This window comes from Callorhinus ursinus, unplaced genomic scaffold, assembly GCF_003265705.2.
Source record: "Callorhinus ursinus isolate GAN/ISIS: 27379988/994484 unplaced genomic scaffold, GSC_fseal_2.0 scaffold131, whole genome shotgun sequence".
Classification (NCBI taxonomy): domain Eukaryota; kingdom Metazoa; phylum Chordata; class Mammalia; order Carnivora; family Otariidae; genus Callorhinus; species Callorhinus ursinus.
Genome location: NW_027397193.1, coordinates 547,765 through 574,079, shown reverse-complemented (window position 1 = coordinate 574,079; position 26,315 = coordinate 547,765). Strand labels below are relative to the sequence as shown.

The 26,315-nt window shown below is 50.0% G+C and overlaps 2 protein-coding genes across 2 annotated transcripts; both read left to right on the top strand.

Moving 5' to 3' along the window:
• Nucleotides 1-7,145: 7,145 nt before the first annotated feature.
• OR1I1 (olfactory receptor family 1 subfamily I member 1) lies at nucleotides 7,146-10,049 on the top strand. Its single transcript, XM_025864820.2, is given in 5 exon segments — nucleotides 7,146-7,207; nucleotides 7,305-7,308; nucleotides 9,112-9,558; nucleotides 9,560-9,831; nucleotides 9,833-10,049. Coding segments are annotated over 5 exon segments (1,002 nt in total).
• Nucleotides 10,050-19,599: 9,550 nt separating this feature from the next.
• Nucleotides 19,600-25,493, top strand: SYDE1 (synapse defective Rho GTPase homolog 1). Its single transcript, XM_025864795.2, has 8 exons — nucleotides 19,600-19,738; nucleotides 21,318-21,659; nucleotides 21,760-22,404; nucleotides 22,558-22,772; nucleotides 23,404-23,530; nucleotides 23,742-23,902; nucleotides 24,495-24,720; nucleotides 25,090-25,493. The coding sequence occupies exons 1-8, from the start codon at nucleotides 19,651-19,653 to the stop codon at nucleotides 25,491-25,493; spliced, it is 2,208 nt and encodes a 735-aa protein (XP_025720580.1). The 5' UTR covers nucleotides 19,600-19,650.
• Nucleotides 25,494-26,315: the final 822 nt, after the last annotated feature.

The following is a 26,315-nucleotide window of genomic DNA, read 5'->3' as shown; positions in this document are numbered from 1 at the left end:
CACACGTGTATTCATATACACATCTGCCCACACAATACACACTCATGTGTACACATTCACATACACACGTATGTACTCATATATACACATATGCCCACGCAATATACATACACACTCTCTTCTCCTTCGAGACCTGACTCACATCACCACGTTTGTGAAGCATTCCCTGACCCTTTCAAGTATATGAGTTGCTTCTTCCTCCAATATCTAACACTTTAGAGACCTCCCTTCATTCATTCTTTCATCCCACAAATATCAGTTGAGCACTGACATTCTTCCAGGAGCTGAGAATAAAGCAGTAACCAGATGCAATCTCTTCTCCCTGGCACTTGCCAGGGATAAGTTATAATGCTTATCTCATTGTATTGGAGCTCTTTGTTTGTATGCCTGTCCCCTTCCTCAGGCTATGAGCTCACAAAATATCTACCAAATGATATCTGTTATCAGAAGAGTAGGGGACTTGATGGATTTCTGTTGACCTCATCAATAGTTGGATGAATACATTTGCCAAAATGTGTGTACGTGAATGTGTACTTATGCGTTTGTGTATGTATACTTAGGTTGGTGGAGATCCAGATTCTGTGGTTTGTTAACTTGGATTCTTCCAAAAGCAGACACTAAGACAAGATCTTGGGTGCTTATCTCTGTCAGGAGATGGCGGGGGGGAGCAAAGTGTAGACACTTAATCCATCTTTCCTACTGTAACTTTGGTTAACATAGAGAACAACAGAGTAGGTTGTCAAAAGAGGTCATCATTAGAAATGATCTAGCAGAGTTTGGTGCACTGCCCAAGGAAGATGGAAGGTTCCGGACTGAAACAGCATGCAGGGCTAGGCAGTTCTGAGTGAGATGCACTGACAGTGTACTGAAAACCCACTCAGGACAAAGGATCGAAACTTGGGAGGTAGGAGGATGCACAGAAACAGTCCTGAGAGACAAACAGCAATAATTATCAATTCTTTTTCACAGATAAAGAAACTGAGACTCAAGAGATGACACCACTTGCTTACATTTTTGCAACAAATAAGGAAGAGGAGTGATAGAATCTAACTGTGGTCCGCTTGCAAAGCCAGATCTCTTCCTGTTCAGCCCACTGTTGTCAATGGAAAAACCTAGAAGTGCCTGATTACAGCAAGAAATCCTTAAAGGACTGTGTACCTAGTGCTGAAATGGCCCAATACCCCCACACACATCGCGCCAAAGGCATCAGCCTCTAGAAGCACAGAGGTACAAAGGTACAAAGTCAGAGGTACATGGCAATTGGCCAGCTTTGCACAGTAAGGTGTGCCTGCCACCTGCAGGAGAGCCAGGACACAGCCTTGCTCAGTGCTCTTCTTTACAACCATGACTTCTGCCTATGAGCACCGTATTGACCGACAGCAACACCCAAAATTAAGGAGAAGCACAGTCTGAAACTTTCTACTTTGCCTCAAGTGAATCAATTCCTCATTGACTATATATGTGGCTATAATCAATCAAACTGATGAGAATAGCCATTCTCTTTCCCTTTCCACCCAGCTAGACATTACTCCTTCTTGGCTAGATCTGACTAAGGGCTAGGACTTTGAGAATGCAACACTGTCGGTTGAGATCTGGGGCAACATGTCCTGTGCTGGAAACACAAGCAAGCCTGCTGAGCTCTAGAAACCACCAAGTAACTACAGTGCAATGACCACAGGCACTTTTATTGAGTGCTGACTGTATGCAATAACTGCCCTATGCACTTTACATACATTGTGCCATACAAACCTCACAACCTGCCTACGAGGTGAGTAATAGTATTATCCTCATATCTCAAGTGAGGAAAGGAAGGCTCAGTTGTATTTAATTACATCTCAGGGATCTCACATCCACATCCACCAAGTGGCAGAGCTAAGGCTTGTCTGAGTTTAACCACTGTACTTTTCTGCCTCTCAACATTCCCAGAGACCAACAGGCATATACAGGAGAAGGTGCCTAGTAGCATGGAAATAGACCAAACAGACTGAGCTCTACCATCCTCCAACTGAGTGACTGAACCAAGCTCTCACAGAGAATGTTTATTGAGCACTTACGATGTAGATTCTCAGGCCTTTGGAATATTTTATTTATGACGCTCACTCAAACACTGGGTATCAATTTTAGAGATCCTTTCCAAGAAAAAGAAACTCAATTCAAAATATCTTACCCAAGTTATACTGCAGAGCAGTGAAAAGAGGTAAACTACTGTTATACACAGCAACTGTAATGACTCTCACAAATACAATGTTAAGTAAAAGACAACAGGAAAAAAATTATACATGACTGTGTTTATTGTTCAAGAAAAGGCACACTAATCTAAGATGTTAGAAATCCAGAAAGTGGTTATCTTTGAAGAGAAGAGATGAATAAGAATGTGGAGTCATAGGGGCGCCTGGGTGGCTCAGTTGGTTAAGCGACTGCCTTTGGCTCAGGTCATGATCCTGGAGTCCCAGGATCAAGTCCCACATCGGGCTCCCTGCTCAGCGGGGAGTCTACTTCTCCCTCTGACTCTCTCCCCTCTATCTCTCATTCTCTTTCTCTCAAATAAATAAATAAAATCTAAAAAAAAATTTGGAGTCATAAAGGGGCTTTGGGGTACTGAATAGATGATTGATATAGATAGATGATAGATGAATGGATAGATGATAATAGATAGATAAATAAAATATATACAGTTTTATATCTAGTTTCTTACAAATATGTGTATATAAAATATATATGCTAGTACATATATAGTTTCTTAAAAGCTTAAACATACACTTACACAACCCAGCACTCACGTTCTCAGAGATATAAAGACGTATGCCCACACAAAAACCTGCACATGAATGTTCATAACAGCTTTATTTGTAATAGCCAAATTGGAAACAACCTTTTGTGAATAACTGGAAAACACATTACAGTTTATCTATACCATGGATACTACTTATTCATAAAAAGGAAGGAACTATTGATACATGCAACCACTTAGTTGAATCTCAAGAATATTATGCTAAGTGTAAAAAGCCAAGTTCTATCAAAAGCCTGCACACTGTGTGATTCCATTAATATATCCTGTTGGACGTGACAAAGTGTGAAATAATATGTGTACAAAGTATTCTTTTTAGCAAAGACTGGAAACATTCATCAAAAGAAAATTGATAAAAAAAAAAAAAGGAAAATTGCACTCCTGGGTATTTACCCCAAAGACACAGATGTAGTGAAAAGAAAGGCCATATGCACCCCAATGTTCATAGCAGCAATGTCTGCAATAGCCGAACCGTGGAAGGAGCCAAGATGCCCTTCAACAGATGAACGGATAAAGAAGATGTGGTCCATATATACAATGGAATATTACTCAGCCATCAGAAAGGATGAATACCCAACTTTTGCATCAACATGGATGGGACTGGAGGAGATTATGCTCAGTGAAATAAGTCGAGCAGAAAAAGTCAATTATCATATGGTTTCACTTATTTGTGGAACATAAGGAATAGCAGGGAGGACATTAGGAGAAGGAAGGGAAAAATGAAGGGGGGAAATCGGAGGGGGAGATGAACCATGAGAGACTATGGACTCTGAGAAACAAACAGGGTTTTAGAGGGGAGGGGGATGGGGGGATGGGTTAGCCCCGTGTTGGGTATTAAGGAGGGCACGTATTGCATGGAGCACTGGGTGTTATATGAAAACAATGGATCGTGGATCACCACATCAAAAACTAATGATGTATTGTATGGTGACTAACATAACATAATAAAATTAAAAAAAAGAAAATTGGTATAGATTGTGGCACCATCTACTCATGGGAAATAAAGAGCTGTAAAAAAAAAATTAAGGCTATGAAAATACCACCAAAATAAATTAAGTAAGGGGCAGACTCTGGAAAACAGTATGGAGGTTCCTCAAAAAGTTGAAAATAGAGCTACCATACGATCCAGCAATTGCACTACTGGGTATTTACCACAAAGATACAAATGTAAGGATCTGAAGGGGTACGTGCACCCCGATGTTTATAGCAGCAATGTCCACAATAGCCAAACTGTGGAAAGAGCCAAGATGTCCATCAACAGATGAATGGATAAAGAAGATGTGGTATATATACACAATGGAATATTATGAAGCCATCAAAAGGAATGAAATCTTGCCATTTGCAACGACGTGGATGGAACTGGAGGGTGTTATACTGAGCGAAATAAGTCAATCAGAGAAAGACATGTATCATATGACCTCACTGATATGAGGAATTCTTAATCGCAGGAAACAAACTGAGGGTTGCTGGACTGGTGGGGGGTGGGAAGGATGGGGTGGCTGGGTGATAGACATTGAGGAGGGTATGTGCTATGGTGAGCACTGTGAATTGTGCAAGACTGTTGAATCACAGATCTGTTCCTCTGAAACAAATAATACATTATATGTTAAAAAAGAAGATAGCAGGAGGGGAAGAATGAAGGGGGGGAAATCGGAGGGGGAGATGAACCATGAGAGATGATGGACTCTGAAAAACAAACTGAGGCTTCTAGAGGGGAGGGAGTGGGAGGATGGGTTAGCCTGGTGGTGGGTATTAAAGAGGGCACATTCTGCATGGAGCACTGGGTGTTATACGCAAACGATGAATCATGGAACACTACATCAAAAACTAATGATGTCATGTATGGTGATTAACATACCATAATAATAAAAAAAATGTAAGGGGCAGGAGATAAGATGAGTACTGGGTGTTCTGTGCACTGATGAATCACTAAATTGTACCTCTGAAATTAATTTTAAAAACACTAAAAAGAAAGTAAGAAATGCAAGATGTAGAACAGTATTATAGTATGCTACTTTTATGTACGAAAAGAGGGGAGAACGTGCGTGCGTGTGTGTGTGTGTGTGTGTGTGTGTGTGTGTGTGTGTGTGTGTGTAAAGAGACTCTGGAAGGTTACATAAGAAATCATTAATAGGGGCAATCCATTGAGGGGGCTTGTTCAGAACTGGAGGGACGGGGACCTAGACTGTACACATTTTAAAAGAAATTTTTTTAAAGACAACAGAAAGCCAATGGAAGAGAAGGTAAAAATAAAAGGATTCCAGGAGATAGGGGAGCAGAAAGTAGGGTCATGATGGGAGCAACCCAACAAAGGCTCACCAACATTGTTGGTGGCAAGAGTAGAACAAAGATTCCCTAATCCCCATGCAAAGTGTACTTGGTAGGGTTAATGAAGACTGAGCCCTTCATGTGGCTGACAGGAGGGCATCTTTTTATTATTATTATGTTATGTTAATCACCATACATGACATCATTAGTTTTTGATGTAGTGTTCCATGATTCATCGTTTGCGTATAACACCCAGTGCTCCATGCAGAACGTGCCCTCTTTAATACCCATCACCAGGCTAACCCATCCTCCCACCCCCTCCCCTCTAGAACCCTCAGTTTGTTTTTCAGAGTCCATCATCTCTCATGGTTCATCTCCCCCTCCGATTTCCACCACCCCTTCATTCTTTCCCCAGGAAGGCATTTTTAACAAGGATGTGGTTTGAAGTCAAGCACAGCATCTGATCTATGACAGGTGACAGGAAGTGTTTGATAAATTCATTCATTTGACCTTATTGACTTCTGACTTTCTAGGAGCTTTCCTTGGCAAACCAGACTGCATAATTCTCTTCCTTGTTGAATTCCCATCATGATAGAATGAATGAAATGACATTGATTCAGGCATCTGAGTGCCCTGTGGAGGGTTTGGACCACCAGACTTCCCTGCCTAGGAACTGCTATGAGGCTCAGTCTGGACTAGGAGAGGATTTGGCAGGGGGGAAGGGGAGTGTTCAGTGAGAGTGAATCCCTGGTGACTTTTCCATCTCCTCACCCCTCCGTCATCTGAGAGTGCACATACCCCAGGGAATAAGCCACATGTGGCAAGAATAGAAACAAAACAATTAGCATTTTCTTTCTTAACACGGAGCCATGGGGATAGAGTCCCCAAGAGCCCCCCAAACTGTAAATATCCTACTGCGTCCCTGGCCCCCTGCTCACCTGCCCCAGGCGGGGCCAACACATCATTCCCCCCACCCAGACATCAGACTTGCCCCAGCCACAACTTGAGTGGTCTCCCTCTGCCCTTCCTGAGGGCTTAGCATGACCTCAGGACCTTCTAGAAGTCAGTGGAGAAGGAGGTTTGCCAAGACCATCCTCTTGGTGATACCATCCTCATAAGTGAGTGAGGGATGGGGAAGGAGAGTGAGCTGGACGGGACTGGGAAAGGGGAAATCCTTCCGTTTCTGGATACCCAGAGAGAGAAGTGTCTGAGACCAATTCTACACCCTCTGAGTGGATAGAGGGCACAGAGGGCACACCCTCTGTAGCAGGTCATGAGAAGAAAGAACAGTTAGAGTCTGTAGTTGAGGGACACCCACACAAATGAGAGAGATTGAAAAACAGCTCTCTCCACTGTAGGTGGTGGTTCTCCAGATGTGGTCCCCTGACTAGCAGCATCAGCATCCCTGGGAACTTCCTAGAAGTGCTGATTCTCAAGCCCATCGCAGACACTCCAGGGCATAGCTCCAGCCCTCTGGGAGACACTGATACAGCTCAAGGTTGAGAACCACTACTCTAGTGCACCCAAGGACTTCATGTGAACACCCAAGGACAGCTGCACATGTGTTGCCAAGAAGGAACTCTCAATAATGTATGCAACCCAGAGGAACCTAAGCATCACCTTACAAGGCCTCAAACAGAACTCTGAAAAATCACGATAAATAGTAAAATGTTTGGCTAGCGATTTCTTGAGGTTACCAAAGAGGATATTATGCTGTTTCCCTTCCTGAAAGCCCCCTTTCAACACCTCTTCCACCTCCAGGGGTCCTGCTCCTCATGGCAGATATTTGCATCCCTCCCCTTGTTCTCACAACACCTCAGGGTCACTTATAACCTCTCCTATACACACCTATCTACCTATTGTGTTCTCCCATATACATCCTGATCCCCCTTCAGCTAACCTTAAGTCTTTCTGGAGACCAGCGTTCCTTGGAAGGCAGAGTGATGATAATTTTAGATGCTTGTGATTGAATGGTTTTCCTAGCAAGTATTGACAGCAGAGTTTAGCTTTGAAATGCCTCTTCTCATGAAGCACACTCAGAGAAGCAATGGCATGTGAGAGAGTAAAAATAAATCTGTCCAGATGGGACATGATGCAGGTGCAAGCTGAGGGCCCCCTAGCATTGCTCTCAGCCTGGCTCCTGGTGGTCAGGTGTGGCCAACACCATCTCCCTCTCCTGGATGTTGAGAGACCTGCACATAAAGAACCTGTGACTCCTAAGAAGGCTCAACACTCTGCGTTGGTGCAGTCAGGTAAGTGCCTGGCTCTTGGTTTTGGCTCAGGTCATGATCTCATGGGTCTTGAGATCAAGATCCGTGTCAGGCTCTGTGCTCAACACAGAATCTGCTGGAGTTTCTCTCACCCTCTCCCTCTGCTCCACCCTCCAGCTCACTCTCTCTCTGAAATAAATAAATAAATCTTTGAAAAACAGAAGAAGAAGAAGAAAAAGAAGCCTCAACACTCTAAGATATGGTCACTAAACACCTCTGTTGTGTTCTTGTCCTCAATTGCCTTTAAGACATGGGGACCTAACCAGGTAAGCAATGAGTTAAAGAAGATCCTCTCTTTGCTGAAAGGAGTCAATATTGAGGTTTTACAAAAACGTGGTGAGTCATGCCATGCTGGGCTTTTTCTATATCATCCCTGTATCGTAAGAGAAATATGTGGCACCTAACACACTCTCTATAAATGTTCACAAGTGAAAGGAAGAATCACTGTGCACACCATAGGATGGAGACCTGGAAAGGCAAATGCAACCAGGCTTTGGCAGTCTCATGTGAATGGGATAAACATATGCTTTCTTTGGGCTTTTGACAAGAAGCTGCTCCTAAGTCCCAAACTGCTGAAGCCAAAGCAGAGAGGAGTTCAAAAGTCACCTCTGATTCTGCGGATTAAAATGGCCAAGGATGAACCCCCAATTCCCTTCTAAGTACGTGGGGAAATAAAACCAGGGTCATACCCATTAGCAGTGTTAAATGGGTGAATGAGAATATTATCACAACATGCCTACATGTGGACATTTCTTTAAATGTTGGTCTCACATTGGTCACTATTTTCATATCCATTCATAGCAGAGTGTTCTTTTATAAACTCACTTTTTTTGTCATCATATTTCTTACAGGAATAAGCACATGGCACACTTTGCTTTCCATCAAACAGGAATTTGGGCGTATTTTTGTCATTTTTATGAAACCAGCTTACCTTTGAACCATCCAGGCTCTGTCTGGGAGTTTTATTTTGAATAAACTTCTTAAACAGCTGTTTGACATGCTATAACAATGTATATTTTCCTGAGGGCAAAAAACTCTTTCAATTTCTAGTAATAGCCTCTCTAGAACATAAGAAAATATGAAAAATGTTGTCCTGCAAAGCTACTACTAATGGCAAAATATACTTCCAAAATACCATTAGCTTTAAATCTCCAGATACTCTTTTTTACCATGAAAGTTTTCTTTAAAATCTCCATTTAACCAGCTTTCTGGATTCATCCATTGTCTCTATGTCCTCCTGAGCACGTATTGGGTGCTGTCTCACAAAGGATGAGAGGGGGTTTAGTGTAGTGATGATGTGGCAGAAGATCATAAAGTGCCCCCAAATAAATTTGGCCGTCATTGGAAGCAGAGGAAAAGTGTGATCTGTCTTTGTATCCTTGGTCATTAACCTGAAATGCATGCGAAAATTGTATCGTGTGAAGGAAGGATGAATTGGAGGGAGGGGAGAAAAGAGAGAAAGATGAAGGGAAAGAAAGACAAGGAAGAAAAGAGGCTGATCAGGTTCCCTTTCCCTGTGCTGGGTTTCAGTTTAGGCTTGATTCAGCTTAATTTTGTTTTCTGCGAAGCATTGCTCCACTGAAAACACAAAGTTGTCTCTAAACAACTGAGTTAGGTTTTTGAGATGCAAACTATCTCAGGCACGGATGGGTTTGTTGGGGAGAAACAGAAACCCACAGATTTTCACAGAACTCTGCAATCTCGGTGGGGGGGGCAGGTCTGGAACTCCATCTCTGACTCCCAGCTTTGTGTTGCTTTCCTCTCCCCTTTTTTCCTTTGCAGTAGACACAGGTTGTCCATGGAACCAAAAAAAAACAAACAAGAGTCTCAGAATTCCTCCTTCTGGGACTCACAGAAAAGCCAGAACTTCAGACTCTCCTCTTTGGGCTGTTCCTCTCTGTGTACCCGGTCACCATCTTTGGGAACCTGCTCATCGTCCTGGCCATCATCACAGACTCCCGCCTCCACACGCCCATGTGCTTCTTCCTCTCCAAACTGTCCTTCGTCAATACCTTCTCTTCCACCACTGTCCCCAAGATGCTGGTGAACCTTTGGACCCAGACCCAGGCCATCTCCTTTGTGGGCTGCCTTGCTCAGATATACACCTTCCACCTGTTTGGGACCATGGACAGCTCCCTCCCGGCTGTGATGGCCACTGATCAGTTTGTGGCCATTGTCTACCCTCTACGCTACTCAGTCATCATGAGCCCTTGTGTCTGGGGGTTGCTGGTTGGGGGGGGCATGGCTGATCACCAATCTCCAGTCACTCATGCACACCTGCCTCATGGCTCAATTGACCTTCTGTGCTAAAATTGACCGAACCCCCCTCTTCTTCTGTGATCTCATGCCCCTGTTGAAGCTCTCCTGCTCTGACACGCACACCAACGAACTGGTGATTTTTGCTTTTGGCATCATCATGGGCATCAGCCCCCTCTCGTGCATCCTCCTCTCTTACACCTGCATTTTCTGGGCAGTCTTCAAGATCCCTTCTGCTCAGGGCAAGTGGCTCGCACCTCACTGTGGTATCACTGTTCTATGGCACCATCTTTGCTATATACTTGCAACCCACATCTCCTGCCTCCTCCCAGAAGGACAAGGCAGCTGCCCTGATGTGTGGAGTGGTCATCCCCATGCTGAACCCCTTTATATACAGCCTAAGGAACAAGGACATAAAGGCAGCCCTGAAGAAGCTCATCGGCAAAGCAGTCTCCTCTCAATCCTAGAGTAGAACAGTTGTTGGGTACTTAGCATGTTCCAGAACCACTGTTGGGTGGTGGGAACACAGAGATATGTCCCATCCCTTTCCTCAAGGTGTTCAGAATTGAGTGGGGGATAGAGATATGTAAATAAATCATTATGGCACACCATGGTAAGTGAGTCACAAAGACGAATGAAAAACTGTGGGAACCCAAAGGGAGAGGTGTGCATTTTCCCCATGATTTCTCTTCCCCGTGAAGATCAGAAGGCTTCAAAGAAGTCTTAAATTGGTCTTCTCTGGGATATTGAGCTTATGGGATTGCTACATGGGTAATATAGTTGAACAAAAGATTGGCTACACCATTTTTTTTTGCTACACCATTTTAATATTGATAAAGACAACACATATTAGCCAGTTACATCACCATGCTTCCTAAGGGACCTGAAGAAGGACAGTGAAAGCATCTGTTGAGATTAGCTCACTTATTATTCGCTTCAGCAGCCACCAGCCTTGGCTTCACGGGGACCTTGTGACCACCTCTTGTGCCCATGACTATGGGGATCTTTGTCATCATCAGGCCTCCTGTGTGCACCTCCCCCACCCCACCCCCCATGTATTGGATCATAAGAGGCAATGACATTTGGCTCCCAGGTATTGTGATTCAACAGGTTGGCACTGAGCCCTGGAATCTGCCTTTTTAAAAAGCTCTCCAGGTGGCCCTGAAGCAGGGAGTACATAGACCTCTGTCTGAGGACACAGGCCCTTGGACTAGCTGCAGAGTCCATGTGTTTCTTGTGATGTCCATCACCTGACTTTGAACCCAATCTGATTCTACAGGCACAATCGGAAACAAGCAGATAGGATGGACTGGAATGCATGGACAGTTAGTGTTGGGAGGTGAATTGTGTCTCCAAAAAAGATGTGTCGAAGTTTAACCCGCTAGGACCTCAGAATGTGACCTTACCTGAAAATAGGGTCTTTACAGAGATAATCAAGTTAAAATGAGGTCATTAGGATGGGTCCTGATCCAATATGACTGCCAGTCTTATCTAAAGGGAGAATTTGGACACAGACACACCACACACAGAGAAGGTCATGTGGAGATGCCGGCAGAGATGAAGGTAATGGTTCTACAAGCCAAGGAGCGCCAGAGATTGCCAGCAAACCACCAGAAGCCAGGACAGAAGCATGGAACAGATCCTCCCTCACAGTCCCCAGAAGGAACCAACGCTGATGATACCTGATCTCAGACTTCTGGCCCCCAGAACAGTGAGACAATACGTTTCTTCTCCAGTTTGTGGTGCTTTGTTATGGCAGTCCTAGCAAATGAGTACAGTGAGTTTAGGAAGGGCTGGCATCATGCAAAGACCACATGTCCTCAAGTCCATGACTCACTACATGTCTGGTTAATAGTCTGGGTTACAACTGGAGGAAAAGATGAAGGATTTAAGTTGTATGGATTCATTTTCTGGGTCTCAGTGGGATGACAATAATGACATTTATTGCATGCTGGGCACATGCTAAGCCCTTTGTATGCATTATCTCATTATATAGTAAACAACAACCCTAAATAGGTGATATAAGTTCCTATTTTACAGATAAGGAAGCTGAGGCTTGCAAAATGAAGCTGCCAAAGTTCAAACAGAGGACGCATCCCAAAGTCCCAGATCTTAACATCACATGATATTGTCTAGAAATTGGAGCCTAGAGCAAGGATGTGCAAATTATCACCCTCGGGCCAAATCCAACCCACAGCCTGTTTTTGTATGGCCTGCAAGCTAAGAATGGTTTTTATATTTTTAAATAGTTGGGGGAAAAAATAAAAGACTATTCTATGACAGATTAAAATTATATAAAATTCTAATTTTAGTGCTCACAAAGTTTTATGGGAACACACCCACACCCATTAATTTATGTATCATCTACAACTGCTTTCAAATTACAGAGCAGAGTTGAATAATCTTGACAGAGACTCTATGGTGCACAAAGCCTAAAATATTTACTGTCTGGCCATCCACAGAAGGAGTTTGCTGACCCTTTTCTATAGAAGAAGATACTGATACTCAAGTAGATCCGTGAGCCAGAACATCAGCATCATGGGGATTTTGCTAGAAATGAAGACTCAGACACCATCCCAAACCCCTGAATCATAGTTTTAACAGCAACCCACAGGGCTTATATGAGCCTTAAAGTTTGGGGATCACAGGGACATGTGGGGGGTGGAAAGAAGGGCTGTAGAGATATGGGACCCAAATAGGCCTTCAGTTCAGAGATAAAGGAGAACCGGACTTGGGGCATTTTTCCATAGACATTTTCCGTTTTTCCCTACCATAGGCATGGTCCTGGAGAGGAAGGTCCCAAAACCACCCCAAACGCTTTGAAAGAATTACAGCTACAGCTTGAGGACATGGCCACCAGGTGGCGATAGTGCTGTTCACAAAATGGATTCAAAGCTTCTCTATTTCAGAAACATTTATCCGGGCTGTAAACCGGCCCAGTTCCCCTACCGCAGGGGTAATCGTCCCGGGGAGGGAGAGCATGTGCAAAGTTCCCGTGGTGGGACGGAGCCTGGGTTGTTCAGAGAAATCACGGAGAGGTGTGTCCCCAGCCTACAGCAAGGGGAGTGGGGTGTGTGGGAGGTTATGGGGGACAGCAGGTGTCACCACGGGGATTGGTCCACAGGGCAGAGGGGACCATGACATTAAGCAGGGATGTAGGGAGGGGCCCAGAATTAATCCACTCATGAGTCATCCCACGGATTGGGGGTCAGAAAACCTTCTATAAATGGCCAGATAGTAATTATCAGCTTTACAGATCAGACAGCCTGTCAGAATGACTCATCTCTGTTGTTCCATCATGAAAGCCACCATAAACAATACATCAAAGAGTAGCAATTGAAACTTGAATTTCATATCATTTTACATGTCATGAAATAAAGTCCTTTTTTTTTACTCTTGCAAAAAAAAAAAAAGAAGAAGTGTTGACATCATCAAAATGATTCAGAAAGATTCTCAATGTATATCTACCTTCCATGTGCTTCTCTCGCCCCAGATTGTCGTGGTAAAATAGAGTATGTATAAAATATATTGTAGAAGTGGAACTGACTGTTTGGGTTTTAGTGACTGGCGTATGTTCACTCCTTTTCTCCCTTCACCCCAGAAATCCTCCCACATACTTGCCTTAGGTTCTAATTTGACTACCTGGCAACATGGGTTCCCAAATATCTCAACTACCAAAATATTTCAACTGTCACCCATAAAAAGGAAATCAGGAGGAAGTTTTCACCTTCAGTATCAACCGGCTGGGCTCCAGGATCTCAGGAAAAAAACCTCATTAATTTGTGAGACAGAAAATCCTGTCTCAAATCTGCCATCCAGTGTGAGCTTTCTAACATTACATATAACTGGACACATTAATCCTACGGTTACCACTAAGGCTCCCTTCATAGACACTAGGTTTAAAGTTTTAATTATCAAACAAAATTATCAAAAGTAGCTCATGAAATGTTTTCTTTTGATTTGTTTCCAACCATTTTTTTAAAGATTTTATTTATTTGAGACAGAGAGAATGAGAGAGAGAGAGCACATGAGAGGGGGGAGGGTCAGAGGGAGAAGCAGACTCTCTGCTGAGAGCGGGGAGCCCGATGCGGGACTCGATCCCGGGACTCCAGGATCATGACCTGAGCTGAAGGCAGTCGCTTAACCAACTGAGCCACCCAGGCGCCCTCCAATCATTTTAAATTTTTAAAAATAGTTCATAGTTCAAGAGCCAGATTTGGCCCACAGGCTCTAGTTTGCAAATCCTGGTACACATGGATGGGAGTGACAAGAAGCAGAGAGACCAACAGGGACCAAAGAGTGAGAAGTGAAATGGGCTGAATCCCAGGACCAGAAAATGAAGGGATAGATGGTGCCACAGGAACTTTGCATAGCTAATGCCTCCTCGGCTTTGAGATTTCAAGGCAAACCCCGCTTCCTCAGAGAAGCCTCTCACCCGCTCCCTATCCCAGCTATATCAGTTGCCCGAAGACATTCACTAGTGCTCATTCTCCTCATCACATTAGTGACTTTATATTCATTTGTATGATTCTCTGATGAATGTCTCTTTCACCCACTTAACTGTGAGCTGAGAGCTGAGAGACCATGTTTTCTTGCTTATCTTGCCCAAATCCATACAGCAGCCACTCAAAATATATTTGTTGACTGAGCAAATGAATGAATGAACAAATGAATGGATGAACAAATGAACAAATGGGAAGGCAGTACAATGGCAAGACTCTCGGAGGTAGGCTGGGTTGGAACAGAGACATCTAACAGTCAAGATTAAGTTGCTGTGATATGCAGTGTAAACTCACCTTCCACTCCCCCAGCCTCAGTAAAACCTGTCACACACCCAGAAACCTTGGTGAAATCAAGGAGAGAGGCCAGTGCACCTCATCCTAGAAACCAGGAAGAGCAAGCTCACAGTGAAGCTATTTAATTCAGCAGTAACAGGAGACCATGAGAAAATAATCATCTAGTAATTCTCCAAAATTTCAGCAAGGGTGCAGAATTTACATTCAGCAATGTAAATTGAGCCCATTTATCAGGGTCTGAAGGAACAGAGTGACCCTGTCCAGTATTAGAGCACAATAACACTTCTTTCCCTATACATGGGATTTTGTTGGGTGATTCAAAGCAATTTTGGAGACTCAAACACTGAGACTCAGAGGAGGAAAGTGACTGTCCCAAGGCCATATGCTAGATCAGGGCCGAGGGAGTATTCCAATCCAGTGTAGTGTGACCCGAAAACCTGACCCCTCCCTCCACCATGCTGGATGGCCTCCCAGGTGAGTGACTTACCCAAGGTCATGCTGCAGCCCCATATGGGGCTCTGGGGGGCAATAGGTGGATCAGCTGGTGGAAAAGAAAGCCACTTTCAGCAAAGGATGAGAAAGGATGCAGCGAGGCTTCAGCCTCCAGGTCCTGGAGGGGAAGCTCATACTCCCAAATGAACATTTGCTAGGGATTTGGGGAGTCACTCCTATCTCTGTGAACTTGTGTAGTGGGAGGTCCCCAAGACCACCCTCAGGTTCAATGATTCACTAGAAGGAGTCAACAGAACTCAGCAAAATTGTTATATGCAGTTTATTACAGGGAAAGGACAAAGATTAAAATCAGCAAAGGTAAAAGGCACTTGGGGCAGAGTCCAGAAGGGACCAGCCACCAGGGGACCAGATGTCCCCTCCCTGTGGATTCATGTGGACAGCATTTAATTCTCCCAGCGATGATGTTTGACCACACACATTGTATACTGCCAACCAGGGAAGTTCCTGAGTCTTCTTGTCCCGAGAGTTCATCGGTGTTAGTTTCCTACTTCTGCCATAATAAAACACCACAGATGCGGTGGCTTCAACCAGAGAAATTTATTTTCTCAGTTCTGGAAGTCACAAGTCCGAGATCAAGGCATCGGCAGGCTTGGTTCTTTCCGGGGCCTGGTTCTCCGTGGCTGGTAGATGGCCATCTTCTGTGTCCTCATATGATCTCCTCTCTGTGCACACATCCTGTGTCCAAATGTCCTCTTCTCATGAGGACACGAGTCATACTGGATTAGGGCCCACTGTAAAGACTTCACTTGATTTAATCACAGTTTAAAGGCCCTATCTCCAAATATAGTCACATCCTGAGGAACTGGGGAGGATGGAGCGGTTAGGGCTTCAACATATCAATTTGGTGTAGACACAATTCAGCCCATTACAGCCACAGAGACACGGCTGATTGTCCATGTGGCTGACCTTGGTTTCTCAGTCTCTGGCCCCTTCAGGTTAAACTGACACAGTGTGGCCCAAGGCCCCCACTATAAGTCACATTGTTAGCATGGCCTCCAGATGTACAAAGAGATTCTTATCAAGTAGGATACTCCAAGGGCTTAGGGGCTAGCTCCCAGGAGCCAGTCAAGGGCCAGATGTTTTTGTGGAAGGGCAGTTGAGCCCAGAGCCCTGGGAGAGAGGAGGGAGGAGCTAAGGAATGACATGGGGTCTCCGCCTGGCCCTTCCCACCCCTGGCCACTTGTCCCAGCTGACCAGTTGGTCACCCCTCTCCAGGCTGCCTCCCTTTTCTCTGGCACAACCAGAGGTCCTGCAATCTGGACACCATGGCAACTCTTGGCATGGCTGCTGGTGGCCAATTGCCGAAGTCCTGGGGTATGTACAGGGGCCTGTCCAGCAGGAGAGCCCAGCAGACCTACAGCTGATGGAAGGAGGGCACTGTAAGGGGGGCTGGAGGCTCTGCTGCACCTCAGCTTCAGCTCCACAGCTGGCCTGCTGGGCTTTGCCAAGGGCCACTGGGAAGCTCTGGTCAAGATATGCTGCCCCACTAACTGCCTGCCAGGTGATGCCATATCCCACCTGAGGAAGCTGCCGCATGGTGACGTGGTGACTTGGCCACCCTCTCTCCCTCTAGCTGCTCAATGCTGCCCTGGTGGACATCTCTGGGCAACCACCTCTTCCTTGGCTCCTGTAAGGATGGACTTTCAGTCAGGCAAGGGCCTCTTCACCCTGGAAGGTGCCTGACACAGGCACAGGGTCAACTGGGAATGACAAAAGTGGGTAGGGAGAGCTGGGAGCCTGCTCCCCATGATCTTCTCCAACTTCCATTCCCAAGAACTAAGGATCCCAGGGAGATGGCAGACAGGAGGCTCAGCCCACAGACACGTGCCCCGCCGCCATTATCCCCACCCCCACAGCCTTGGTAACAGGCGTGGTTATCCTTCCTTTTGGATGGACAAAGAAACTGAGGCCTAGAAAGAATGTCTGCATTTGGGGTCCTCTAGAAGCTGACCCTGAGACAAGGATTCAAGTGCAGGGAGTTTGTTTGGGAAGTGATCCAGGAAATGCTGGAAGGGGGTGGAGAAATGAGAAAGAGAAGGGAAGGAAGTCAGTAAAGAGTGTACTGATATTCAAGTTTCCAGTGGCAGCTGGAGCTTGGTCCCATGGGGACCTGGGGGGGTCGATGTGGAAGATACACCTTCAGTCATCCCACATGAGGGGTGAGGGAGCTGGGGTTCATATCCACCAACCCCCACTGTCTGCCACAGAGGTGCAGAGCTCTGCTCAAACCTCACCAGCCCCCTCCACCTGCATTTCTTCTTTCAACATTTTGCTGGGGGCTAGATTTATCCATCAGGCACCATAAGTACTGTGCATCCTGTCTGCAGCCAGTGAGAACATTTGGGGGAAAGACTTCAACTACCAAAATCCAGACTTCACAAAATGTGAAATTCAGTATTCATAACCATTTTATTAACACTTACCAAGAACTTCTGGTTGCTGAGAAAGAATCATAGCCAACAGTGAATTAAATGAGCTAAATAAATTAGCCAAATGAATGTAACAGGAAAAGTAGGGAAACACTGTTAAAAGAATATTCTGTTACCAAGAATAAATAAATAAGTAAATATAGACAGACAGATAGATAGATAGATAGATAGATAGATAGATAGATAGATAGGTAGGTAGATGCTGTGTGAGTGGTTTTTAATCATTTGATGTGATATGGGTGGGGCCAAGGGCTGCTCTCATCCCCATATCAGCCTCCAGCTTCTCTGAGGTGCTGGGATACCCTGATGGGCCCTCCTTTTGTCCCCCTTGCCTGGGACTTGTGAACAGGTGTTGTCTTGACCCTGACCTCTTCCCCACTGTCAGCAGCTACCTCAAAGACTCCTGGGGTGCATCCCACCACTCTCTAGCCTGACTCCTCCCGAACACATGTCCAAGAAAAATGAACAGAACCTGAGAGACCCATGGGACACTGACAAGCATACTAACATATGCATAATGGGAGTCCCAAAAGGAGAGAAGAGAAAGGGATAGAAAAAATAGTTGAAGAAATAATGGCCAAAAAAAAAAAAAAAAAATCTCCCAGAGTGGATGAAAGATATGAATCTGCACATCCAAGAAGCTCAACAAACTCCAAGTAGGATAAACACAGAGATCCGCTTTGAGATACGTGATAGGCAAACACACACAATCTCCTCTATGCAAGCCTCTTGGCCACCCCCTTCTATCCAGGCCTCTGGCACCTGGCACCTGATCTCCTACTTGAACATTCAGCAGTGAACTAGACAGATGTGCATCGGGTGGAGTCCCAGTTTTGACAAGGACACAGATAAACTAGAACAAACACTGAAGCTAATAAGTTCAAGCCATGAGAGTGTTCAAAGAAATGAAACACGATGAGGTAATAATGAGTGGACACTGGTGGATACTCAAGGAGGGCCTCCCAAGGGGGTGCTTTTGAAACTAAAGGATGAGAAAGAGGCAAATTCAGGAAAACCAGAGCTTCCCAGACAGAGGAGACTACATGTGCAAAGGGCCTGGGACAGTACAGTTTGATGTAAAGGAGTACCAGAGAGGAGGTCATGGTAAGCAATGGGGATGACAAAGGAGATGAAGCTAGAAGTCTTACTGGGAATCCTTATTCTAGGTGGGGTGAGCAGTCATGGAAAGACTGCACAGCAGGGGTGTGTCATAATCTGGCTTCAGTTTTTAAGTCCACTCTTAAAGAGAAGGGAATGTAGGAGTGAAGCAGGTTAAATTTTCCAAGACAGCCACAATATCTCCCATTCCACATCCTCTTCACAAGGTCACCTTGACATAAGGCCCACTGAAAGGGTGGGGTCTATGTCCCCTTCTCTTGAATCTACAGATTCAAGTGCCAGAAGTGACACAACATGACACCCAAGGCTGGGTTAGGAAAGGTAATGCAGCTTCGGTCTTGTTGACTTTCGTGCTGGGTGGCCGTCCAATGAAACCTGACCACCCTGACTACTGACCTGCTGGTACGAAGCCCAGGCCAGAGGGAGAGGCCCATGTAGCTGCCCTAGTCCAAAGCCTGTGAAGAGGTCCCAGCCCTCAGCTGTGATCAGTTGCAAGCCCTGGGAGTGAACATGCCTGCAGATGATTCCAGTCCCCTATTTGTTGAGTTACCCCTAAACCTCAAAGCCTTTCCAACCAAGGAGCAGAAACAATCAAAATCAGCTCTGTCCTGCCTAAATTCCCTATCTACAGCATCTGTGGGCATCATAAAATGGCTTTTACACCACTAGTTTGGAGATGGTCTGTTAAACATCTGGAGTAACTGGAATTTATGGGATGGGAAAATTGGGAGAGACCCAAGTGGCATCCAAGAGACTAAAGAAGAGGAGGTGTCATGGAATGAACGGAGTGAGGCCAGGGCTTGCACCAGGCTGGAGCAGTAGATGGGGGAAAGGGGAGGAAATACGTGCGGGATGCGTTTTGAAGGTAAACCCGAAGAGAACTTGCTGTGTTCGATCACCAAAGGAGGCGGTGGGTAAGAGGGAAGACTAGGGCTCAGGACTGTGCCAAGATATTCACAGTTGGAGCGAGGAAGGCAGCATAGAGCCCCCATCTCCTCCCCACCAGGCCCGGGCGACTACATATCCCAGCATCGCTCGCTCAGGCCGCGGGAAGGGGAAAAAAAAAAAAAGTTTGGGCCAAGCATTCCCGGAATGCGCTTCCTGCTGGCGCGGAGCGGGGGGCGGGCGGGGAGGTCCGGGTGGGGCGGGGAGGGCGGGGGGCGGCGCGGCCGGAGCCCGGGGCGCGCACTCGGCCCGGCCCGGGCCCCAGCATGGCCGAGCCGCTGCTCAGGAAAACCTTCTCCCGCCTGCGGGGCCGGGAGAAACTTCCCCGGAAAAAGTCGGACGCGAAGGAGCGCGGTGAGCCGGGGAGGCGGCCGAGGAGGGGGCGCCGAACCCCGCCCCGTCCGGGAGATGGTCCCGGAGCTCCAAGGCGGGACGGCTGGGGGGCGAGGGGGAGCCCCGCGGAGCCCCAAGCGGCCCCGGGTTGGGGACCGAGAGCGGGCAGGGGTCCTGGCAGGAAGGGGCTGGGCGGGGGCGGGGGGGGAGAGGGGGCGCGGACCGTTATGTGCGCCTGGCTCGCGATGCCGGCGCTGCGGGCTCCTTGCGAGGCCCGGGAGGGGGCCTCGCCCCTGACAGGAAATGGGGCCGAGACCGAGCGCCTGGAGGGTGGAGGGGAGGAGGAGTTGGGAAGCTGGCAAACGGGCCCAGTCAGGCCAGGCTGGGACACCCTGCGCCCTGGAGACCCGGGACGGGAGATGGGTAGCGAACTCCTGCAGAGGAGAGAGAGAGGCGGTGCATCAGCCACAGTGGCCACCCCCCAGCCCCCTCCCACCTATTAACCAGTGACTGCAGCTGCGCCCACCTTAAGCAGCCCTAGGAAACTGTCCCTTTTAGACGGGCGGGGAAACTGAGGCACGGAGCAGTTGGGTCATTTGACCAGAGCTAATGAAGTGACTTAAACAGCTCTTTGGACATGCTACTAATAGAGACCCCCGAGACAGGGTCCAGGGCGTTGGAAATCAGAGTTGACCAGAGGAGGGAGTCCACCAGCAAACTGGAGCTGGGAGCTGCGTGAGACGGAAACTCCGGGAAGGAAGGAGTTAAAGGAGGGAGGCCTGACGACTCCGCCATCTGACCTTCCCCCCCCCCATCCTTTTCCAAAGATTCCCAAGGTTCCTAGAGCAGAGAGAAGGGACAGGGGTGCCCACGCACAAACACAGACAGGAAACAGCCCAGGATGTCAGAGAAGGGAGAATGGAGCAAAGGGGAGGCCCCAAGGCGTTGACTGTGGGGATCTGGACTGGGCTGAGAGACAGGGCCCACTCCAGGATGGGAGCAGAGTCTAGAAGACAGGCAAGGGGTGGCGGGTGGGGGGAGTGCTGTAGAAAGGGGGACCCCAGCACTAGTCGTCAAGCCTGCTCCTGTCTTCCAAAAGGAGCAAGCCAGCCTTCACTGTTGGCTGCGTGCTTGACCATAACCCGGATGCCTAGGAAGTAGTCCCCATGAGCTCTCTGATGCCTCCCTGGAGGGGGGCATTGAATCTCCCCATTTCACAGGAGAGCACTGAGGCTCAAAGATGGAAAGCAACTTGCCCAAAGCCACCCAGTAAGAAAGGACAGGGGCAGAGCTCCATGCCAGGGGTGGGAGGTAGAGCTGAGAATGCAGGGCCCAGGTCTGGAGAAACCCCACTGGACACCTGAGGTTGAAGGGCAGAGGGACACCGTTTGGGACCCCAGGACCTAAGAGGGGGTGGGCTTTAAGCTGGCAACCAATGAGATTGCTGGCCTGTGCCCGCCCATTCCAAACAAACATGAGTGAGTGCCAGTACTGTGTGCACCCCAGCCCTGGCCCCTGCTGGGGAAAGAGCCAACAGCCTGGGGATGCACTGGGGGCAGCAGACGGGTAGCTGGGTCTCACTCCCCTTGCTCACTGCCAGGCCGCCCAGCCCAGCGCCCAGAGCCCAGTCCTCCAGAGCCAGAGCCCCAGGCTCCCGAAGGGTCCCAGGCTGGAGCAGAGGGGCCCCCAAGCCCTGAGGCATCTCGAAGCCCAGCTCGGGGGGCCTACCTGCAGAGCCTGGAGCCCAGCAGCCGCCGATGGGTGCTGGGTGGGGCCAAGCCACCGGAAGAGGCTGCTTTGGGTCCCAGGGCACCTGGCAACGGGGAGCCCGCTGGTGAAATCTGGTACAACCCTATTCCTGAGGAAGACTCCAGACCCCTGGCACCTGAGCCCGGGGGACCACAACCAGGCTCAGCTGAACTAGAGGGCCCGGCCTCACAAGGTGAGCACAAGCCTCATACCTCCAGCCCCCCAAGATGACCACAAGCCTCACCCCTGTCCCAAGCCCAGGCTTCTGAACCCTGAGATCTGCTGTTCCCCAGGCACAGCCCCTGCCAGCCCCCCAACCAAAGCCTCCCGCACGAAGTCCCCCGGTCCAGCCAGGCGCCTCTCCATGAAGATGAAGAAGCTGCCTGACCTGCGGCGCCGACTGAGCCTGCGGGGCACCCGGGCTGGCCGAGAGCGTGAGAGGGCTGCCCCCGAGGGCTCCGTCATCAGCCGTTACCACCTGGATAGCAGTGTGGGGACCCCGGGACGGGCAGCAGGGGCTGGGGCCACACGGGGCCCTCGGGCCGGTTACCTCAGTGATGGTGACTCACCGGAGCGCCCGGCAGGGCCCCCATCGCCCACTGCCTTCCGGCCCTACGAGGTGGGCCCATCAGCCCGAGCACCCCCCGCCGCACTCTGGGGCCGCCTCAGCCTACACTTGTATGGGCTGGGGGGGCTGCGGCCGGCACCTGGGGCCACCCCAAGAGACCTCTGCTGCCTACTGCAGGTGGATGGGGTGGCCCGGGCCCGAACGGGGCCACTGAGGGGGGGTCCGGACTTCCTGCGGCTGGACCACACCTTCCACCTGGAACTCGAGGCTGCCCGGCTGCTGCGGGCCCTGGTGCTGGCGTGGGACCCCGGTGTCCGGCGGCACCGGCCCTGCGCCCAGGGCACTGTGCTGCTACCCACAGTCTTCCGAGGTAGGATACCTGGCTGCAAGGGAGGAGCGGTGGGCACAGGATGCAGATCTGCCTTTCCCCCAGAGTGTCCAGGGTGGGGGTGTGGCTTGGAGCAGGGGGCCAGGGCATAGGAGCCTGTGGGGCCAGACCCCACAGATCCCCTTGTGTCTTCAGGCTGCCAGGCCCAGCAACTGGCAGTGCGCCTGGAGCCCCAGGGGCTGTTGTACGCCAAGCTGACCCTGTCAGAGCAGCAGGAAGCACCAGGCACAGCTGAGCCCCGAGTCTTTGGGCTGCCCCTGCCACTGCTGGTGGAGCGGGAAAAGCCCCCGGGCCAGGTGCCCCTCATCATCCAGAAGTGTGTTGGGCAGATCGAGCGCCGAGGGCTGCGGGTGAGCCCCCTGCCCCATTCCAGCTGGCCCTCAGACCTATACCCCAGGACACCCAGCAAACAGAGGCCAGGCCTTCCCCACACACCCGCCCTGCCTGGGACACAGCTAGCTCCAATCCCAGCTTAGACAAGGGCGGGAGGCTCCCCTAGACCATAGCACCCAGCCCAGAACCCATAGGTCATCCAACCGTTTAGTAATACATGGTCCCAGATCTTCTGGAGCTCAGAGTCTGATGGGAGAAAAGACATGATTCCAGTGACTCACAAGTGTAAAACTGGGGCTGGCACAAGAGTGAAGAAGCTGGGAGAGCTTAAACAGGATCTGATGCTGGTTGGAGTAGTCAGGAAAGGCTTCCCAGAGGAGGTGACAAGTGAGCTGAGAAGGAGGGTGGTGCCAGGACGAATGATCCAAGCAGAGGGTTTCCAGGGCCAGGTCGTTCAGGCAGCCAGGTGGGGACCCCATGACAGGTGTCAGAGGAGCAGGAAGGCAGCTGGTGAAGCCACAGCCAGCCCCCAACCCCTCAGCCCACTGCCACCCTGACCCAGACCTCCAGACCTCCAGCCCCCACTCCACCCGGTCCTGATCAGTTTGTGGCACAGGCAAGAAGATCTCTCTCTGTCCCCACCCCTAGGTGGTGGGGCTGTACCGTCTGTGTGGCTCGGCGGCCGTGAAGAAAGAGCTTCGGGATGCCTTTGAGCGGGACAGTGCGGCCGTCTGCCTCTCGGAGGACCTGTATCCTGATATCAATGTCATCACTGGTCAGCATGCCCTTTCTGTCCCCTGCCTGCTCCCTATTCAAACTTCAGCTCAAGGGAGTCCCTGTGGCCCCTCTGGGACCTCACCCTTTCTGTCTGGCTTCGTTTTCACTCTCCTGTGCCTGTCCCTCCTCTTCCCCCTCCCAGCCCCAGCTGACCCCTCCGGCCTCAGAAGCCAGGGGTGCCCTGACCAGAGTGGGCCCTGTGTCCACAGGCATCCTCAAGGATTATCTTCGGGAACTGCCCACCCCGCTCATCACCCAGGCCCTCTATCAGGTGGTGCTGGAGGCCATGGCCCAAGGACCCCCAAGCAGGGCACCCTCCAGCACTGAGGGCACCCGTGGGCTCCTCAATTGCCTGCCAGATGTGGAGAGGGTAAGTTGGACCTGCTGGGAGTGGGCAGGACTGACTGGGCTGACACCAGTAGAGTGTTTCACCCACACCTGAGCCCATGATGTGCATGAACTTGTGGCATTGTCACAACCCTAGAAAGTAGGTGTTATTAGTATCCCCACTTCATAGCTATGGAAACTTAGGCCCCGAGCAGTTAAGTGAGTTGCCCAAGGTTGCACAGCCAGGATATCACAAAAATGCAGGCTCTGAATACAGGTCTGTCAACCTACCACAAGGGAGGTTCCTGGCTGTGGGATCCTGGAGAAGTCCTGACCCCCTGTGCCTCAATACCCTCATGGGGTATAAACCCTAAAATAGGACTAATGCTAGCCCTGCTTAATACAGAGAGGAGTGGGTTCAAATCCAAGCTCTGCCATTCCAAAGCTAAGTTGCCTTTGTCCTCAGTCTCCCCTCCAGCAAAATAGGATTATAATACTTATATCAAAGCCTTAGCGCAGCCATCAACCAGCTATGAGATCTCGAGTTTCCCCACTCCGGGCCGCCTTAGTCTCCCTTCAGGTTTGACAGGGGGGCCGCTTCACCCGCCTCATGATTCCCAACCGTCTTCTCTCAGGCCACGTTGACTCTTCTCCTGGACCACCTGCGCCTCGTCTCCTCCTTCCACGCCCACAACCGCATGACCCCGCAAAACCTGGCCGTGTGCTTCGGTCCCGTGCTGCTGCCGGCGCGCCAGGCAACCGCCAGGCCCCGCATCCGCAGCTCTGGGCCGGGCCTCACCAACGCAGTGGACTTCAAGCGCCACATCGAAGTGCTGCACTACCTGCTGCAGGCCTGGCCAGGTGAGCCCGCCCCTGGCCCGCGCCGCCAATCCAGGCTAGGCCGCCGCAGCGATGCTTTCTCGGGCGACCAATCAGAGTCTGGGACTTCAGGCGTGCCACGCCCCCCTCCCCCCCCCCGCCCCCGGCGTGGACCCTTGCGTAAACCGGTACCTGGTAGCCTCAGCAACCCGTTCAGATTGAGCCAATCCATGCTCGACGCGGTCAGAGGCCCTGCCTCTTGACCTGCCCATCAGAGGGCCGGGTGCCTAAGCAACCAGGTCCAGCTCGGCCAGTGAAATCCCTTTGCGGTCGCCGGTCGGGTCTCCCGTCGGGCCAGTCAGGGCTCTGGCTAGCTAGGCAGCCATTCACGAGCACCGCTCTTCCCCGCAGATCCCCGCAGGCCCCCGGAGCCTCAGGACCTCGCCCCGTACCTGCGGCCCAAACGGCAGCCGCCGCTGCACTTGCCGCTCGCCGGTCCCGAAGTGGTGGCTCGGCCCCGCGGCCGGGGCGGCCCCGAGAGCCCCCCGAGCAATCGCTACGCGGGCGACTGGAGCGTGTGCGGACGGGACTTCCTGCCGTGCGGGCGGGACTTTCTGTCCGGGCCGGACTACGACCACGTGACGGGCAGCTACAGCGAGGACGAGGACGAGGAGGCGGGGGAGCCGGCGGGCGCCGCAGACTTCGACGACGACTTCGAGGCGCCCTTCAACCCGCACCTGAACCTCAAAGACTTCGACGCCCTCATCCTGGACCTGGAGCGAGAGCTCTCCAAGCAGATCAATGTGTGCCTCTGAGCCGGGCGGGGCGGGACCCCGGTCACGGAGGGCCGGGCTCCTGGCTGCTGAGGCGGCGCCCCGGAGGGGACCGGAGGGGACCAGACCGGTCGCCCCGGGCCCCGGTTGCTGGGGAGTTGCCTAGTGACCAGCCAGCCCGTTGCTGAGAATCATTCCTCCTTTCCAGTGCTCAGTGGTGGGGCACTGGTTGCAAAGCCTGGGGACTGGGGACTTTCGGGACCAGCTGTTGGGGACATCTTTTCTGAGTACCAAGAGCTTCTCCCCTTGCTGGCAAAAGGCACTTCTCCCGCTTGCTGGGCTGGCCTCTCCTGCCCCTCCCCCTTGGCCAGGGAATCACCAGTTACTGTGAGCATCACCCCGGGATGGTGAACACCGACCCCCCTTCTTCTACACCCCCAAGCCCCCCACCCCATCCGTCTTCTTGCTGCTGCCAACCAAATCAGTATTAGCTTTAAGCACCGCACTCTGCTTCTCCCTGCCCTGGAGGGTCCAAGGACTATCATGAGGTGCTATTTGGGGCAGGGTGAGGGAAAGCCCCTATCCTGGGCTCTGGCTGGATTAAGGGCAGCCCAGGGCCTTTAGAAAAATAGCTGGTTTCCCTACCCTCTCTTCCAGGGAAAGCCCCGTGATTGCCTCAAACCAGGAAATGGAGATAGCAGAGTCTGGCCCTTCCCCTCCCCTGTTCTTCCTCCACATCCCTGAAAAAACTGAGCACTTACAAGACCTCCCTTTCGGAGGGGCCCCACCTGAAATGTCAGGCTGGGGGCACTTTGGTACGGAACATATTTATTGCCTCCGTGCGTGTGTGTCTGTGTGTGAGGA